Here is an 18,543-nt window from a genome sequence, read left to right on the forward strand (position 1 = left end):
CCCCCCCCCCCCCATGGCTGAATTCACTACTCTACCACCCTTGAGAATGTAATGAGCGTGCTCCCCCACTAGTGCTCACAGAGCAGGCAGCAAGCCTCTAGGGCTGAAGAGCCTACTCATTTTTTTCTTACTGTATCTCTACCTGAAAAAAAAGCAAGTTTCACATCAACCTAGCAACCTGATTCTTTCAAATAATGTCTGAATTCCAGTCCCAGATAAATAACATCATTACAACACTTTAGATTTCACAAGTACTCAGCCCTGATTGGAGGACTTGCTGTGTGTCATGTGCTGTATTAGGCTCTCAGGACACTTATGTCATTTATCACCCTAACAACCCTGCAAGGTGGATGTTAGTTATCCTGTCCTGGAAATGATCAAATATGACCTCAGAGAGGTGAAGCCCAGGGTTTGTAAAACTGAGGTGAGGACTTAAACTCAGCACCGACTATAAGCTTTCTGGGTCTTCCCGTGATGCTCTCAGGATGTCTGTTTGGGCCTCCCAGTTCCCTGGGACAGGACAGGGCTTATCACTAGCCCAGTTTTAGAGATGAAAAGACTAGCTCACACCACGGGTAGTGTCTGAGTTGCACCAGCAGCAAGAACCAGAAGGATCTGAGCCCAGGGCTTTGGAGTCACGCCAAGCCTTGCCAGTAGCCTCGCAGAGGCTGGGCTGTGAAAGCCACATCTCCTCCATTTTTTGGGAAAGAAGCATTGAAAACACCCAACTTGTAATCCTAGCACTTTGGGAGGTGGAGGCCAGAGGATTGCCTGAGTCTAGGGGTTTGAGACCAGCCTGGGCAACTTGGCAAGACCTCGCTCGACTCTACCTCAAAAAATTAGCCAGGTGTAGTGGCACACACCTGTAGTCCCTGCTACTTGGGAGGCTGAGGAGGAAGGATCACCTAAGCCCAGCAGGTCGAGGCTATGGTGGCCGTGAGTGTGCCACTGCACTCCAGCCTGGGTGACACAGTGAGAGTCCGACTAAAACAAATAAAAAACAAACAAAAAAACCTCATTTACTGACCCAAATCATCCTTTTTAGAATTAACCCAGGATGAAAACATTATCCTAAGAATATAAAATATTTTAAATGTAAGACATGATCCTCTTTATTTGGCTTGTATCTGATTTCCTACCCTCTGTGGATATGGACCTCACTGTACCACCAAGCAGTCTCATAGTACAGCTGCTAACTGAAATGTGCAGATTCTTTTATAAGAATAACTTTATTCAGAGTAGTTTTAGCCATATTTTCTCAATTACAACAGTGTTTATATACTTTTAAACAACAAAAATAGAATTATGCTGAGATCTTGTATTGAAGCACTTACAGAAAAATGCAAAAATGCCACAGAAGAAATCATGACAATGTCCAATGAGTTACAAGTGCTACTGTCCCCATTGTAAATAACATTTGACCTCTTCCAGATAGATTCAAAATATAAACTTTACCACACTCTTGTATCTTATAGAACTATAGCCACCTGAATGCATATCAGCATTTACCCATACAGATCACAGAAGAAATGCTTTTTATCACACTCTGATAGAACTCATAGACTCATCATAGTAAGTAGTCTTACCTAAAAATGATGATAGCAGGACTAAGAGTGTGTTGGTATCTTCATCTCCAAAACATGATGAAGTATTAGTGATATTTTCACTGAAGTTCCATAAAGTTTTGCAAACCAAGCAGGCCAGCTGCCAATCAGTAGGACCAAAATCTCTTAAACAGTCCACTAACCTGAGTTAATAAAAATCAAATTGAGAAGTTAATAGGTTAGAACCTGTCTTTAATATTTTTAGAGTGATGATTATCCTTCTGTAATATTTATTTATTTATTTATCTTTGAGTCAGTGTCTCACTCTGTAACCCAGGCTGGAGTGTAGTGGCATGCTTCTGGCCACCGCAGCCTTGACCTGCTGGGCTTAGATGATCCTTCCACCTCAGTCTTCCAACGAGCTGGAACTACAGGTGCATGCCACCACACCCGGCTAATTTTTTGATTTATCGTAGAGACGAGGTCTCACCAAGTTGCCCAGGCTGGTCTCGAATCCCCAGACCCAGGCAATCCTCCTGCCTCAGCCTCCCAAACTGCTGGGATTACAGTCTTAAGCCACCACGCCCGGCCCTGCTGTAATATTTAATGTGTACTATGTATAATTCCGTGATCACTTAAAATAATTTTACATCTACAAATTTAAGTGGCTACAAAGTAGCCAGAATCTGCTTTGAACTATTTTAAGTGTCCAGTGGAGCCTAAATCCTCTGTTTAGCCCCTACTTGGGACTTCCATATGTTGAAATACCTTTGCCCTGAGGAATGAAGAGAGGGGCCCAAGCTCCCCAGAGAACTCTGTCCTCTTTTATCCTGAGAGAGCTGGGACTCCGTGCCCGGAACTCACTTTTTAATGCTGCCTCCTTCCTTCAGGATGACACGCCTGTCTTTATCCACAGTGAGATTTAGGAGAACACCACAGGCAGAGAAGCAAATGTCCTGATGCTTAGCATCCAGCAGTGCAATCATGAACTTGTGTACTGGGAGGGCAGAAAAACACAAACCAGTGACAGCTCAGGGTTTCCAGCAGTTTCTTGTTTGGCAAATGGTCTGGGGAAACTGGCATGTGGCTTGCGAAATGAGAAGCCCTGTCAGGGAACAGAACTCCTTCCCAAGGCTTCATCCATCACCCAGCAATGGGTTCCCCCACACCCATCACTCCCAGAGGCTGCGTCCCTCCCCAGATACTGCTAAGCCTCACCCAGACGCAGCTCCCTTCCCAGAGCTGGCAGACCGGAGGGAACCCAGGTGACACTGGGTTCTCTAACTCCTGCTTGTTCTCAAGGGCCTTTTTGAACCACCAGCAGCAACTCTCTGGAGAGGGGAGTTAGCTCCTGGTGAGACCATCCTTGAAGCCTCCCAGGGCCATGCATAAGGCTCAGACCATGGGAAACCGAGCTGTGCAGAGGCTGCTACCTCCGGGGAGTCACCTTCCCTTACTAGTAGGAAATGAGACAGAGGACTGTATGGCCTGTCTTCTTAACTCCCCAGCAGGGCCGGAGTCAAGGGCTGGGGGCGAGTGGTCAGTGTGTGCGTCCTGCCTCCGCCCATTACGCTGTGTACCTGAGAGCAGGTGCTGTGTTCTGACCTCAGCTCCGTGGCTTGGGCTGGGCCATGAGCTTGACAAAGACTGTGTCACATACATGTGTGCCTGTGGGAGTCTAAGCAATGCACACCACCATGGGAATGGTTATTTCCGGGCTAGCGTGATAATGGATGACAGTTTGCTGCTGCTTTTAAAATCTATATTATCAGAATTTGCTGTCATGAACATGGATAATTAAGGTTTGTTTGTTTGTTTGCTTGTTTGAGTTGGAGTCGCACTGTTGCCCAGGCTGGAGTGCAGGTGGCACAGCTGCTGCAGTCTTGACTTGCTGGGCTTAGGTCTTGACTTGCTGGGTTTCAGCATCAGCCTTGCAAGTAGCTGGAACTACAGGCATGTACCACCATGCCTGGCTAATTTTTGGATTTATTGTAGAGGTGAGGTCTCACCAAGTTGCCCAGGCTAGTCTTGAACCCTGGGCTCAGGCAATCCTCTCACCTCTGCCTCCCAAGTTATTATTCTTAGATGGAATATTTGAGACACACACAGAGTATGATTAGTAAAAACACTTGGGTAACTGCCACCAGTTTAAGAAATAAAACATGGCCAGGCTCGGTGGCTCAGCCTGTAATCCCAGCACTTTGGGAGGCCTGGATGAGTGGATTTCCTGAGCCCATGGGTTCAAGACCAGGCTGGGCAACTTGGTGAGACCTCATCTCTACAATAAATAAAAAATTACCCAGGCATGGTAGTGCGCGCCTGTAGTTCTGGCTACTTGGAAGGCTGAGGTGGAAGGGTCGCTGGAGCCAAGTAGGTAGAAGCTGGGGTGGCTGTGAGTGTGCCACTGCATTCCAGCCTGGACAACAGAATGAAACTCCAACTCAAAAAAAAGAAAGAAAACATCACATTCCAAACAACATGTTGTACATGATGAATTTATACAATTCTTATTTGTTGATAATAAAGCATTTGCAGATCCAATGTTACGTTTTTAAACAGTCCTTTCAAATCAAAGGTGAACTCTGTCTTTTTTTTTTTTGAGTTGGAGTCTCACTCTGTTGCCCAGACTGGAGTACAGTGGCCACTCCCGGCCACTGCAGCCTTGATCCGCTGGGCTCCGACGATCCTTCCGCCTCAGCCTTCCGAGTAGCCAGAATTACAGGCATGTGCCACCACGCCTGGCTGATTTTTGGATTTATTGTAGAGATGAGGTCTTGCTGCCCAGGCGGGTCTTGAACCCGCGGGCTCAGGCAGCCCGCTCACCTCAGCCTCCCAAAGGCGCAGGATTACAGGCTGAGCCACCGAGCCCGGCTGTGAACTCTGTCATAAATGCAGAGTTTATCATTTCCAAATACTATTTATACTTGATGCCATTACTACATGAACACATATGTATAAGCCCAGGATGGCTTTGCATGTTTTGAAACAAATACTGGTGGCTTTCTTCAATATATGTTCTCTTGTGGCCAGTTCTTTGGCTGCATTATGTATACAATAATGATCCATGTTGAAATGTGAATGTCTCATGCATTTATTTTATTTATTCTATTTAATTAATTGATCGATTTTGAGTCAGGTCTCACTCTGTCACCCAGGCTAGAGTACACTGGCACAATTATGGCTCACTGCAGCCTCAACCTTCTTAGTAGCTCAGGTGACCTTCCTGTCTCAGCCTCCTGAGTAGCTGGGACTACAGGCACACACCACCACAGCTGGCTAATTTTTTAATTTTTTGTGGAGACAGGGTCTCACTATGTTGCCTAGGCTGATCTTGAACTCCTGGGCTCAAGCAATCCTCCCACCTTGGCCTCCCAAAGTGCTGAGATTACAGGCATGAGCCGCCATGCCCAGCCTCATGCATTTATTTTAAATGCGGCAGAACACTGTATTGCATGCATTTATCCTCTTGGCTGTTGGGGGCACGTTGAGGCTGTTTCCACTTTTGGCTATTACCAGTGAAATATAAAGATATTCTGGTACACAAAAGAAGAAATCTCTTGAGTCTACTCCCAAGGGCAGAAGTAATGAGTGCAGATGATTTGTTTCCGTTAAACACACACACACACACACACACACACACACACACACACACACACACACACACACACACACTCCATCTCAGAACACAGAAGGCCATTCCCAAGGGCAAGGCCTTAGTCTATACTGGCATCCTGAGCAAGGAGCCTTACGTTCAGAGCATATCATAAAGCACCATGTAACTCAAAGCAGAAAAAAATATGACATCGTCATGACCCAAGCTCCGAAACCACTTAGCTGATTATTGGCAAGAAGTGTGTGTTCATGAACTTCAAGTGTCATTAACTCACCATTGTTCTGCACAATGAAATCGCAGACCTCGGGGTCCTGGGAGAGATTTCCAAAAACACGCACAGCCTCCAGGACTCCGTCCATGTTGTTACTCATGAGAAGCTTTAAGAGCACTGGATGTGGTGACCAGAGGAAAATCATCAGTGAATTGGAGTTTTAATTGGAGCACTACTGGGAACTAATATCATACTAAATACTGATAACTTAAACTTAAAAATGATTCTAATATCAATTCTGAAGTTTCCAAAAATAAAAGTGACAATAAAAAATTTAAAATAATAAAGTACAAATCATAAAGGACTTCAGCAAGAACTAAGAGTTTCTCCCAGATTTTAATTTCCCCAAGTTCCAATATCTTAGAATCAAATCAGGATCTAAGATATTTGTACCAGAAGCCAGAAGACACTCTAGTCTGTGTTTAGTTCGTAAAATCAAAACCTTCAAGGAACATTTGTTTGTCCACACCCAACTCTGAACCTTACATTCAGCAATATACAGCTTCTTGTCTTGAAGGATGGAATTCTTCACTTGGTAGTAAGATAAATTGTTGATTGTTGTTGCTGTGTTGATCACCAGCTCCTCACAATCATCCAGTGATTTGTATTCTGAAACAAAGTGAGGACAAAGGGGTGCACTGCAGGGTCGGACCAATGATAGTCAAGACAGCAACAGCAGTGCCGGCAACAAGCCATGCTCCTGGACAAGGACTATGCAAAGGCCCTGGTGCACATTTGCTGTTTTATTTATTTTTTTGCTGCTTTATTTCCTGTGACTCTTCCTGCAGGGAAATGCACCGAATACAAGGCTAGGGCCAGGAGGACACTCCTAGCTCAATCCTTGCAGCCAGCAGCTCTGGAAAAGCCAAGCAGATCTAGGCCCTATCCCCTTTCTTAGGAAACCAAAGCTTCTCAGGGAACAGGCTGGGGTCTCTGAGCTGAGGGAGCGGACGAGGCTAGCCCTCAAGTTCTCCCACTTAATGATTGCCCCTCTTGGTCTTCTTGTCATTTTCATTAAATGAACAGCCTTTTTATAACTTACCACATTCAAAGGAAAACGCAGCCATCTGTCAGACAGCAGAACACATACTGGCCCTTTTGCTGGCAGCCCCCTCCCACCCCCAGTAACCCACATGGGCCCAGCACCTGGTAGACACTTGATGGATACTTGGAGAAAGAAAGAGGCCCTGACTGCCTGTGTTTTAGTTTAAGTACATAGGAAGGGAATAAGGAACTGAATTAGCTTGGACTTCCCTTTTTTGTTTGTTTGTTTATAAGTCAGGATCTCACGCTGTCACCCCAGGCTGGAGTGCAGTGGCATGATCATGGCCACCGCAGCCTTGACCTGCAGTATATGCAGGGCTCAGGCCACCCTTCCAAGTAGCTGGAACCACAGGCTTGCGCCACCACGCCCAGTTAATATTTTTAAATTTATTGTAGAGATGAGGTCTCGCCAAGTTGCCTGGGCTGGTCTCAAACCCCTGGGCTCAGGCAGTCCTCTTGCCTCTGCCTCCCAAAGTGCTGGGATGATAGGCGTGAGCCACTGCACCTATCTACCTTGGACTTCTGTATGGAATCTACAGCAAGGAAATATCCGAGTGGTCTCAGGTTTTGGGGGGACCTATGGTAAAAGAAAGGACACAGGACCCCTAAAGCATCCACACTTGTTTTGGCCACGACTCTGGAGCCAGAATCCTGGTGCTGCCACTCCCTGGTCATGTGATTTTGTTCAAGTTATTTAACCTCCCTGGGATTCAGTCTTCTTGACTGCAAAATGGGGTTGATCATTGCATCCGCCTTATAACGTGGTTAGGAAGTTTAGCTGCATTCATATTTGTAAAGGGCTTAAAATGAGGCATAGCACATTGTGACTGCTGAGTGTCTGTTAAATGAATAGGCAGGGCCCCCAGAATGATAGCTCACAGGGAGTGACTCAGGCGAATGTCTAACCCTCGTGCAAGGGAGGGCCTGCAGCCCTCCTTCCCTCTACACCCTGACTGACAACACCAGATCTTGAGCCCGTTTGGGGATTTGTTTTTCTCTTAGCTTGGTAGGAGAGGTCATAGCTTGCCCAGAAACAGGGTTGCTGTTACCTGTCTCTACTTCCTCCATGTGGGGCCCCATGTTCAAGCAGCAGGAATGGCCCCTGGCATCTATCTATAAGCATTTATCATGAACAGTAACAGGCGCTTGAACACATGTAACCTCGTGGAAGTTAATTACTAATAATGCCTTGAATGCACTTACAAGCATTGAAACTTACAATAATTAATTCTCCAGAGGTGTACCTGTCTCAGTCATCTTGGGCTGCCATAACAAAATACCATAAACTGGATGACTTGAACCTGTAGGAATTTATTTTCTCACAGTTCTAGAGGTTGGAAGTCCAAGATCAAGGTGCCAGCATGGTCAGGATCTGGGGATCTTTCTGACTTGCAGATGGCTGCCTTCTCCCTGCATCCTAACGTTGCGGGGAGAGAAGGAGACCCCTGGTGTCTCTTCTTACAAGGGCACCATAATCCCAACATGAGGGCCACATTGTGACCTCATCTAAACCTGATCATTTTCCCAAGACTCCATCTCCAAATACCATCACACTGGGGGTTAGGACTTCAACAGATAAATTTGGGGTGGCAATCAGATGAGAGCACCAAGGCTAAGAGAAGTAAAATACATTGCCTGACTCTGCAAAATAGACGTTGAATCCAGGTCTATCCATCCTTAATGTTCTCTTTCCAAAGCCCCTGATGAGGCCAAGGACCGGTGTTGCTGGGTTCCCATTAGAGCTGGCTGGGGCAGTATTCTATTTCCAAAAACACACAAGAGAACCACACCTTCCTCTGGAACTAACTTGTGAAAATCTGGAATTTGGAGCTAGCCACTAAGTCAACAAATCTCTGAGTCTAGGATCTCTCTGAGAGGGCTGGTTATTTTTTCTTTTCTGTTCTTTCCTTTCCTCTTTTCCCTCCCTCCCTCCCTCCCTTCCTTCCTTTCTTTTCCTTATCTTTTTTTTTTTTTTGAGTCGTAGTCTCACTCTGTTGTTCAGGCTGGAGTGCAGTGACCTGATCACGGCTACTGTAGCCTCAACCAGCTGGACTCAGGCAATCCTCCTGCCTCAGCCTCCCAAAGTGCTGAGATTACAGGTGTGAGTCACTACGCTGGGCAAGAGGGCTGGTTCTTGCTAGAAACATGTTTAATTCTCAAAGACCCTCTGCAATAAGACTTCTGCTCTAGGTGAGTCCTGGGGTACAAGCAGTTTCTTTGTGAAGGGTATAGTGCTGGGAAAGGGTGGGGAGAAAACAACCCAAAGGGATGCCTCTCCCAAGTGATGGAAGGGGACCACGTAGGAGGAGCCTCAGGCTGGGAGAAGAGGACAAACAGGACAGCAGCTGCTCTGACCTCAGTGGGCACAACCAGAGAGGGAGCAGGCCCTTTCTGTAGCCACAGAGCCACAGCATGGTGGTGGCCTTGGGTTGCCTGGTGGAGGGGACAGGACCCTGTCCCGGAATGTGATCGCCGTTCTGGGATGAACGGATGAAACAGGCAGGAAAGTAGCAGAGACCAGCGTGAGAAGGCTTGGACAGCTCAGATGTTTACTGGCAGTTGGGTTGCATAAGGGGAAGGTGGAGGTGGGTGATCCCCTGTCAAGGGTGGCCCTTACCTCCACATAAGCTTTTATTTGGAGATAAGATCTTTCAGGAGATAGACTATACAAGGGGTCACCTGCTTGCCCAGACACTTGTCCAAGGTGTGGCAGGTGAGAGGCCCTGACTGGTCATCCGAGAGCAAGGTTTTTCCCACTCTTGTTCAACCTCACACAGTATCAAGGTCCAACACTGCAGAGACGAAAGCATTTCTCAGAGGGAAGCTTCAACCCCCTGCAACAGGACCAGCCAGGGAGTTTTCAGAAGTACATATTCAGCCAGGGGTGGTGGCTCACATCTGTAATCAGCATTTTGGGAGTCCAAGGCAGAAGGATTGCTTGAGGTCAGGAGTTCAAGACCATCTTGAGCAACATGGCGAGACCCCGTTTCTACAAAAAGTAAAGTCAGCCAGGTGTGATGGCGCATGCCTGTAGTCCTAGCTACTCAGAAGATTGATGCAAGAGGATGCCTTGAGCTTAGGACTTTAAGGTTATTGCACCACGGGACTCCAGACTGGGTGATAGAGAGAGACTCTGTCTCAAAAAAATCAGATTCCTGGGCCCCACACCTAACCTGATAAATCTCAACATCTGAGGATAGGAACAAGAATCTGTGTTTTTGCAGGGCACAGTGGCTCACAGCTGTAAACCTAGCACTTTGGGAAGCTGAGGTGGATGGATTGTTTGAGCCCAGCCTGGGCAACACGGTGAGACCTCGTTTCTACAATATAAAATATTTTAAAAATTAGCTGGGTGTGGTGGCACACACCTGTTGTCCCAGGTACTCAGGAGACTAAAGTGGAAGGATCGCCTGAGCCCAGGAGGTTGAGGCTTTGGTGAGCCATGATCGTGCCACTGTACTCTAGCCTGGGTAATAAAGCGAGACCCCAATTCAAAAAAAAAAAAAGAATCTGTGTGGTTTTTGTTTTTGTTTTTTTTTGAGTTGGAGTCTCACTCTGTCACCCAGGCTGGAGGGCAGTGGCACACTCACGGCCACTGCATCCTCAACCCATGAGGCTCAGGCAATCCTTCTGCCTCAGTAGCTGGAACTATAGGCACGTGCCACCATGCCCGGTTAATTTTTTGAGTTACTGAAGAGATGAGGCCTCGCCAAGATGCCCAGGCTGGTCTCGAACCCATGGGCTCAGGCAATCCTCTCACCTCAGCCTCCCAAAGTGCTGGGATTATAGGCGTGAGCCACTGCGCCCAGCTGAATGTGTTTTTAATAAGGGCCTGCATAAGTCTTATGTGCACAGACATTTGAAAACCACTAGATTAGAGTTTTGCTAGATTAGGGCTTCTTTGCCTAAGAGCAAAATAAGAAAAGTTGGCTACTCCTGAGATCCGGTGACATCAAGGGGGATACAGGAGAGGCCTCGTCCAGATGTCCCCTCAGGCCCAGAGCAGAGCACCTGCTCTCCCAGAGCATTTGATGGTGGCAGTGGCGCATGAGCGGGGCAGGCCCCAAGGCCTCCTAAGGAGGAGAGTCAGGGGTCCTGAGCTCGCTGGAGTTAACCCTTTTATCTTGGGTCTAATCTGTTTCCAAGCCTCTTTCTCCTGTCCCAAGGTATCACCTTCTTTGGAGTCAAGAGCAAGTTATTCATTCTACCTTTAGTTTATAGGCAGAAATGTAATTTCTCAGTTCATCAAATATTTATAAGACCAGAAATTTTCCAACTTTATGGGGGGACCCAAAAAACCTGGAATTGACTCTCTGTTGAATGCAATACAGCTATCGAGTGCTTTTTCCATAGCTGACAACAGTTTTTTTAACTCATTCATTTTAGCGCTTCTGCCACTTTTTGTTTCACCTCTTCCACATCGGCAAAATGTTTCCTCTTGAGGATGTTTTTCATCCAGGAAACAACAAAAAAAAACAAGTCATGGGGTGAGATCAGGTGAATAGGGAGGGTGGGGCAAAGGGTCTCGCCATCTTTGGTCAAAAACTGCTGAACACTCAGTGCAGTGTGGGCACATGTGCTTGTAAATCACCCATCATGAGATGGGCAAACATGTTAAAAGAATCTCCCTCCCCCACCAAAAAAAATTCATTGAAATCGAACGCAGCCCCTCCCAGCAACACTGGCTGATACACTGATGCCGATAGGTTCCTAGAACATTCACCTAGCAGGGAAGCCTGTACCACAAGGGGCCCACCCTCCAAAAGATAATTCTGGGTTTTGGGGGTCCCTCCTCATATATGTGAATATTAACGACTGTGGGAAAATGAATCATGCCCCATCACTTGGCTGTCCACAGTCATGGGACTCCAATCCAAGTATCTGAGGTCTGGGCCTCAGGCCCTTCCCAGGTAGACACGGTCAGGTAACAGGAGGAAGCCTGCAGCAGATGTGGACTCACCCAGTAGGGGTCAGGTCTCTACTGGTTTGGCTAGAGTCAGAGAGGCTTATGGCTCCCTGGCTCCCTGAAGCACTGGGTCTCAGCAATTAATGGGCAGAAGCTCACCTGGGGCAGGGGTGATTTGAAGGCTCTCATGGCATTTTTACAGTCCTATTTCTGGCCCTGGACCGAGAAGCCCACCCTTGAAGGGGCAGGAGTGCCAGCAGACAGGGAAACCTGACAATTCAAAGGTTGAAGTGTTCGGGTTGTTGCAGAGACTGGATTTCTGTCCCAGTCACATACACATTCTTCCACGGGGCTTAACGTGCATTTAGCAGCTGGGAAAAGAGTTCAAGACTAACATGATATGTAGACTCCTGAGTGGTTACATGGAAGTGTAGTAATTCAGTCAGAATGTAGAGCCTTTCTCAAAATTGGTGACATGCACTCTGTAGAACAGGGGAACATAGGCTTGGGACTCGCTGACTCTGCGAAAAGTCACTATAGCCCACTGAGCCTGTTTCCTCGTCTGTGAAGTGGCTCTTCTCAGAAGCTGTGGGGTTCTTGCCTGCACCTGACAGTCCTCGGCTCTAGATGTCAAGTTTCTTGAGAGCAGAAACTAGCTACATTATCAAGACCTTAGGAACTGGATGTCTGAGTCACCCCAAAATTCATATGTGAAAGCCCTGCCCCTCAGTGTGACTATTTTTGGAGACAGGTCCTGTGAGGTGATAAAGATTAAATGAGATCATGAGGGCAGGGCCCTTATAAGAAGGGAGGAGACCCCAGCGCACACTGTCATTGCTGTGTGAGGACACAGTGAGGGTTGTCATCCACAAGCTAAGGAGAGAGCTGTCACCAGACACCAACCCCGCTGGCAATTTGATCTTGGACTTCCGGTCTCCAGGACCATGAGGAAATAAATTTCTGTCATTTAAGCTGCCCAATTTATGGTATTTTGTTATGGCTGTCTGAGCAGACTAAAACAGACTGGAATACACAGCAGAGGATTGATTTGTGGCATGGACTCAATAAATGACTCTTAAATTGAATAGTGAGGTGGGGACAGTTCAAAGGTTTCACATACTTCTCCAAAACATCATTTTTGTCAGGCATTAAACTTCCTTCCACAACCACAATATCTTTCATGAGTCTGGTTAGTTGCTGCTAAATTGATTACCCCGGATTGCAGTTAATTTCCCTACATAGCAGCAGGCAGAGGTGCCTGTGGGAAATGACAGATCTAAAAAAGTGGAAAGGGAGTGCTGGGGACTAGATTGTGACCCCCCCCCCCATTAATATGTTGAAGCCCTAGCCCCCAGTATGATTATATTTGGAGATAGGATATTTAAGAGGTATATTAGGTTCAGTGAGCTCTTAAGGGTGGGGTACTAATCTGATGGGGTTGGTGACATCATAAGAGGAGGAGGAGGCGGGTAAGAGAGTGAGAGAGAGTGAGAGAGAGAGAGAGAGAGAGAGAGAGAGAGACAGAGAGGAAGAGGGAAAGGGGGAGAGAGAGAAAGAGAGAGGAAAAGGGAGAGGGAGGGATCATTCCCAACCCCAAGTCCTTGTACCAAGGAAAGTCCCTGGGAGCACACAGCAAAGTAGGTGGCTGGCTGTCAGCTAGAAAGAGGAGCCCTCACCAGGAACAGAACTGGCTAGTACCATGATCTTGAACTTCCCAGGCTCCATAAGCATGATAAATAAATTTCTATTGTTTAAATTGCCCAATCTATGGTATTAGCAGCCCGAGCTGATACAAGGGGGAAGATAGGACCTGAATGACTGGGGGCCATAATTACAAATAATGTAAGAACCTGAAGGAAAAAGAGAAGTGAATTTTAATCATATGGCTTAACCCAGGAAAAATCTGGGATTAAAATCTCAATTAAACAAACTTAAATTAAAATACATTTTTAAAAGTTAAAATAAATTGTATGGGCAACCTCTCTGGGTCCCCTCCCACTGTGGGAGCTTTTCTGTCCTCTTAATAAATCCTGCTTTAATATAAATAAATTTATTTTTATCTTATTTATATCTTATTTATAGCCTCTGGCCCCCAGGCTAAGGTGCAGTGGCATCCTCACAGCTCACCATAGCCTTGATCTCCCAGGCTCAGGCAATCCTTCTGTCTCAGTCTCTTGAGTAGCTGGGACTACAGGTGTGTACCACCATGTCTGGCTAATTTTTAAAATTTTTTTTTTTAAGAGAAGAGGTCTCGCTGTGTTGCCCAGGCTGGTCTCCAACTTCTGAGCTCAAGTAATCCTCCTGCCTCAGCCTCCCAAAGTGCTAGGATTACAGGCATGACCCAACACACCTGGCTAAATTTGGGATTTTAAACTCTTTGTGGTTAGTTTGGTAAAATTTTGTTCATTTGACACATATACTTTTTAAAAATTGCTATATAATTCACAAACCATAAAATTCACCCTTATAAAGTGGGCAATTTAGTGGGTTTTAGTAATAATCTATACGTTTCCTTCCCTTTCTTCTTCCTTTCCTTCTTTCCTTTTTAAACCTGGATTACTTTTAAGGCAGTTCTGAACAGAAGAGGAATTTGTCTTCACATAGCTAGAACTCTTTCAAGTAACCCTCCTGTGCTGCTGAGGAGGCCGGGTGTGGGCTGCAGCCAGCTGGGCCTGGGTCTCACCTAGCATGGTCAGGAGCGGGCCCACGACTCGCGGGTGGGTGGCCAGCATGGGGCCCACACCCGGGTGGATGGCGATGTTGGCCAACACGCGCGTCAGCTTGATGAGCACGTCCTCGGCCTCTGTCGGGGACCTTTGCTCCTTGGGCTGCCGGCCTTCCTCACCCCCCTGCGACTGGGAACGCAGATCCAGCTGGTGGAATGTATGGAGTAATGACAGCAGGGTCTGGATGCTTCCTTTCTCCTTGGAAAACTGCTCCCGAGCCTGGTTGTTTTTCGCTGTCAGGTTGCCAAGAATAAAAACAATGCGAATGACTAAATCCTGCAAGAAACGAGAGACAGAGTTACAAGTGCAAGGGGGCTGGGATGCATTGTTGGGAAGAAGAATGAACTTAATTTATTCACAGTTTAATTAATAGAAAAACTGAACGTGCCTGGCTTCTCACTTGTACAGTATTTGCTTCCCAAGATGGGTGCACATTGACAGGGGAGATTAAAAGCACTTGGCAACAACAGAAGACAAACTGACGGACCTGTCAGCAAGGTCTATTAACCAGATCCTTCATCTGAAATCCTGGCTGGCCTTTTTTTTTCCTTCAGAGAACAATTGGTTGAGTGGGACAGCATTACTAAAAATGTGTCATGGAAGTCAAAGTGTTGACGATAACAGGTTTCTTGAGCATCCAGATCTCTTCCTAAAAATTCATCTCCTGCTGAAGCATTGCGTTCCTAAAATCAGGCGTTTCTAAGTGGGTGTGTGACCACAGGGTTGCTTCATCTAGGGACAATTGTCAGTTGGGGCCGGATTGTTCTTTGTTGTGGGGGTCTGTCCCATGCATTGCAGGGCGTTATGCCACATCTGGGGCCTCTCCCTACTAGATGCCAGTACCTCTCCAGATGTGACAGCCAAAATGGCTAAATGTCTCCTGGGGGCAAAATGGGCCCTAGTGAGAAGCACTGTGTTAGATACATTTACCATTTCAAGGCAGTACCTGCCAATTATTGACCAGGGTGAGGTCAATAATGATATTTAGCCAGTAACTATTTGCTAAATTGTGCATATGTGTTTCATGCACTTTTCTGTATATGGGGTATATTTCCTGAGTTTAGAATGTTTAAAAAAATCCCAAGCTAGTAGGGTGAGGTGGCTCACGCCTGTAATCCTAGCATTTTGGGAGGCTGAGGCAAGAGGACTGCCAGAACCCAGGGGTTTAAGACCAGCCTGGGCAACATGGCAAGACCTCATCTCTACAATAAATCAAAAAATGAGCCGGGCATGGTGGTGCACGCCTGTAGTTCCAGCTACTTAGAAGGCGGAGGCGGAAGGATTGCCTGAGCTCAGCAGGTGGAGGCTGCATTGGCTGTGAGCGTGCCACTGTACTCTAGCCTGGGCAACAGAGTGAGACTCCTACTCAAACCCCACCCCCAAAACCCCAAGTGAGAACATTTCAAGATTCAATAAGACACAGAAGTCATTATACTTTTAGTTAGACAACAACGCACAGACCAGCCTTCCCCATGAGTGATGAGGGTCCCCAGAGAGGAGGACACGGGACAGGAATACTCACTGAGGGGCCGCCACCGGCCTGGGTGCTAATATTTATTGTGCCAAGCACTGTGTCATTTTATACACAAGAAACTGGGACTGGGGGAAGCTGCCCAGGTCACACAGCTGATGAGAGGTGAAGTTAGGATTTGAACCCAGGTTTACTCAGACCCTAGAGTCCTTTCTACACCAAACTTTGCCTCCCTCATGGGGTGTCACCTAGTGTGTGTCCTCCTCTGCCTGGCCTTCTTGCAGAATAGCTGGAAAATTATCTCCTTTTGAAATGCAAATATATCACCAAATGGGATAACCATAAACCTAATAAGATAAACCTGACTCTGTTTATCTTATTAGTAGTTAGCAGCAACCTCAAGGAACGGGGACAAAGGGCAGAAGGCCAGGCACATGTTCATCAAAGAACGCAGGTCCAGGTGGGACATGGGGAGGGCAGAACAAGGCATTGGGTGTGTCAAAGGGACTGCAGAGGGTCGAGGACGAAGGACAACTTGTGGATTTGCTTAGGACTGCTCTGCCCAAACCAACTTGATCCTGCCTGTTCTTAAAAAAAAGAAAAAAAAAAAAAGAGCTTTCCCTGAGAAGAAGCCAGGTTGCAGCTTGTGCAGCTGGGAACAATTTGCCAACCATTAAGAAAGGACAGAGCCTAACACTGTGGCAAAAACCGGAGCTGGTCCAGGAGAGAGCTCATTTTCAGAAACATTTTGACTTATAGCATTCAAGCAGTCATGGCGGTCTTCCACTTAGGAGGAGATTATTTATTTACTTATTTGTTTATTTCTTTCCCTTTCTTTCCTTTCTTCCTTTCTTCCTTCCTTTTCTCCCTCCCTCTCTCTTTTTCTTTCTTTTCCCTCCCTCCCATCCTTCCTTCTTTTAAATAAACGGAGAGCCTCATTATGTTGCCCAGGCTGGTCTCAAGCTCTAGCATTTCAGCAATCTTCCTGCCTTGGCCTCCCAAAATGTTGGAATTACAGGCGTGAGCCACTGTGCCTGGCTGGTCCCCAGATCATCTCTTAATGACAGGGCTTGATAACAGGGGATACACACAAATAAACACATATGAGAAACAGTGCTCTGATGAGTGCGTTGCCTGTTAAGAAGACAAAGCCCACGTATGTGGAGAAACAGCAAAGGGTCAAAGAGTGAAAAAGAAAACCGACAGAGTAGGACTATGAATCCCAGGTGAGCTGTGCTCACACAGGTGAATGTCCTCATACAGGTTAATGTCCTCAGTCTCTCTGTGCCTCCAGTAACTCATTTGCAAAATGGGGAAAACATTTGTACTGTGAGATAACATGAGATAAAACAGGCAGAGCCTAAATTGTACTAGGTAACATTCAGGTATTGTTTTCAACCCTTTTCATGTCTTATCAGTAAAATGCTAACTAACAGCAGTAAACTCTGTAGGACAAACCCAATAGTCTTAGAAGAGTTTAGAAAAGAGGATGTGTCTGGGTGCAGTGACTCAAGCTTGTAATCCCAGCATTTTGGGAGGCTGAGGTGGGAGGATCACTTGAGACCAGGAGTTTGAGACCAGCCTGTGCAACATGGTGAGACTTCGTCTCTACAAAAAAATCAGAAGAAAAAATTTTGCCAGGCGTGGTGGTGCTCACCTGTAGTACCAGCTACACAGGAGGCTGAGATGGAAGGATCACCTGAACCCAGGAGGTGGAGGCTACAGTAAGCCATGATGGTGCCACTGCACTCCAGCCTGGGCAGCAGAGTGAGACCCCGACTCAATAAAGAAAAGAGGACACAAAGGATGCTCAGTGAACAGTGGAGGGGTCAGTGCAGTCAGCAGGAAGGTATCTGAGTTCAGCCCTGGAGGCTGTGAAATGCGATATATGTGGAGGGGTGGAGCAGGGTGGGTAAACAGGGGCAAGGGGCATCTTGAGAGAGCACCTGGGGCAATCTCCTTCTTGGATCTGGGGTTGTTTTCTTATTCTTTGGTCACCTGATTGTTCCCTAAAGAAACTGATGCCTGTGGGTCTGAAATCTAAACCAAGCACATACCATTGGATTTTCATACTCAAATCCTACTTCACATAAATCCGAGGGCTACTCCAAGTAATTCCTGCCAGCAAAGGCCCCTGCCCTAGCTCTGCAAGGGGGGGCACCAAGGTGGTAGCCAAACCCCAAAGAAGAGCAGAAAATCCATTTTCCAGCCTGGACAGAGGGTATTTCCAAGAATTAAGCCCCTTAAAGGAAAATTCCATTTTGCATTTTCTAAGATGAAGATTATGAGCAAAGTTTTCATGCAAATGTCGGCACATGTTTCCTAATTAAAGACGGTCTGTATGAGTTCTAGTTCTGAAAATTGTAATAACTAGTAATAATGGTAGTAGCAGCAACAAATACACAGTAGTCATGATGTGCCAGGCACTGGCCTAAGCATTTGTATATACAAGTTACTAATTCACGGAATGATGACTCCCACTCAGCAATCTGAACAAAGCTATTCAGCCTCTCTTATGATCCCAATGGCAGTCTCTCCCCCCAACTTGACTGTGGTGACACTGACACATTTTGGACTCTGCCACATTTCCTGGACTCTGCTCTTCTCCCATGTCCGCAAAAGCACGTTCAATAAGGCAGGAAAGACATTTTGTGTGACTTTAAATGGTTTCTTAAGGAATTTCATCAACAATTGCATCCTGTAGTTGGGCGTGGTGGTTCACGCTGGTAATCCCAGCACTTTAGGAGGTGGAGGCAGGAGGATTGCTTGAGCCCAGGAGTTCGAGACCAGCCTGGGCAACTTGGCGAGACCTCGTCTCTGCAATAAATCCAAAATTAGCCCGGCGTGGTGGCACATGACTGTGGTTCCAGCTACTAAGGAGGCTGAGGCGGAAGGATCGCCTGAGTCCAGGAGGTCGAGGTGGCCGTGAGCGTGCCACTGCACTCCAGCCTGGGCAACAAAGTGACAC

The 18,543-nt window shown here is 46.7% G+C and overlaps 1 protein-coding gene across 1 annotated transcript in view; it reads right to left on the reverse strand.

Annotated features, from left to right (window-relative positions):
• The window catches only part of ARMC2 (armadillo repeat containing 2), a gene marked incomplete at its 5' end in the record, with an annotated part of 104,549 nt that overhangs the window by 7,152 nt on the left and 78,854 nt on the right, over nucleotides 1-18,543 (reverse strand). Inside the window, 5 exons of the mRNA XM_021709526.1 lie at nucleotides 1,587-1,747; nucleotides 2,409-2,541; nucleotides 5,432-5,545; nucleotides 5,915-6,037; nucleotides 14,062-14,380. Of these exons, the coding sequence (XP_021565201.1) occupies nucleotides 1,587-1,747; nucleotides 2,409-2,541; nucleotides 5,432-5,545; nucleotides 5,915-6,037; nucleotides 14,062-14,380 (850 nt within the window). The remainder of the gene's footprint in view (nucleotides 1-1,586; nucleotides 1,748-2,408; nucleotides 2,542-5,431; nucleotides 5,546-5,914; nucleotides 6,038-14,061; nucleotides 14,381-18,543) is intronic.

The sequence above is a fragment of the Carlito syrichta genome, unplaced genomic scaffold (genome assembly GCF_000164805.1).
Source record: "Carlito syrichta isolate Samal-C Ts95f unplaced genomic scaffold, Tarsius_syrichta-2.0.1 Scaffold251499, whole genome shotgun sequence".
NCBI classification, from domain to species: domain Eukaryota; kingdom Metazoa; phylum Chordata; class Mammalia; order Primates; family Tarsiidae; genus Carlito; species Carlito syrichta.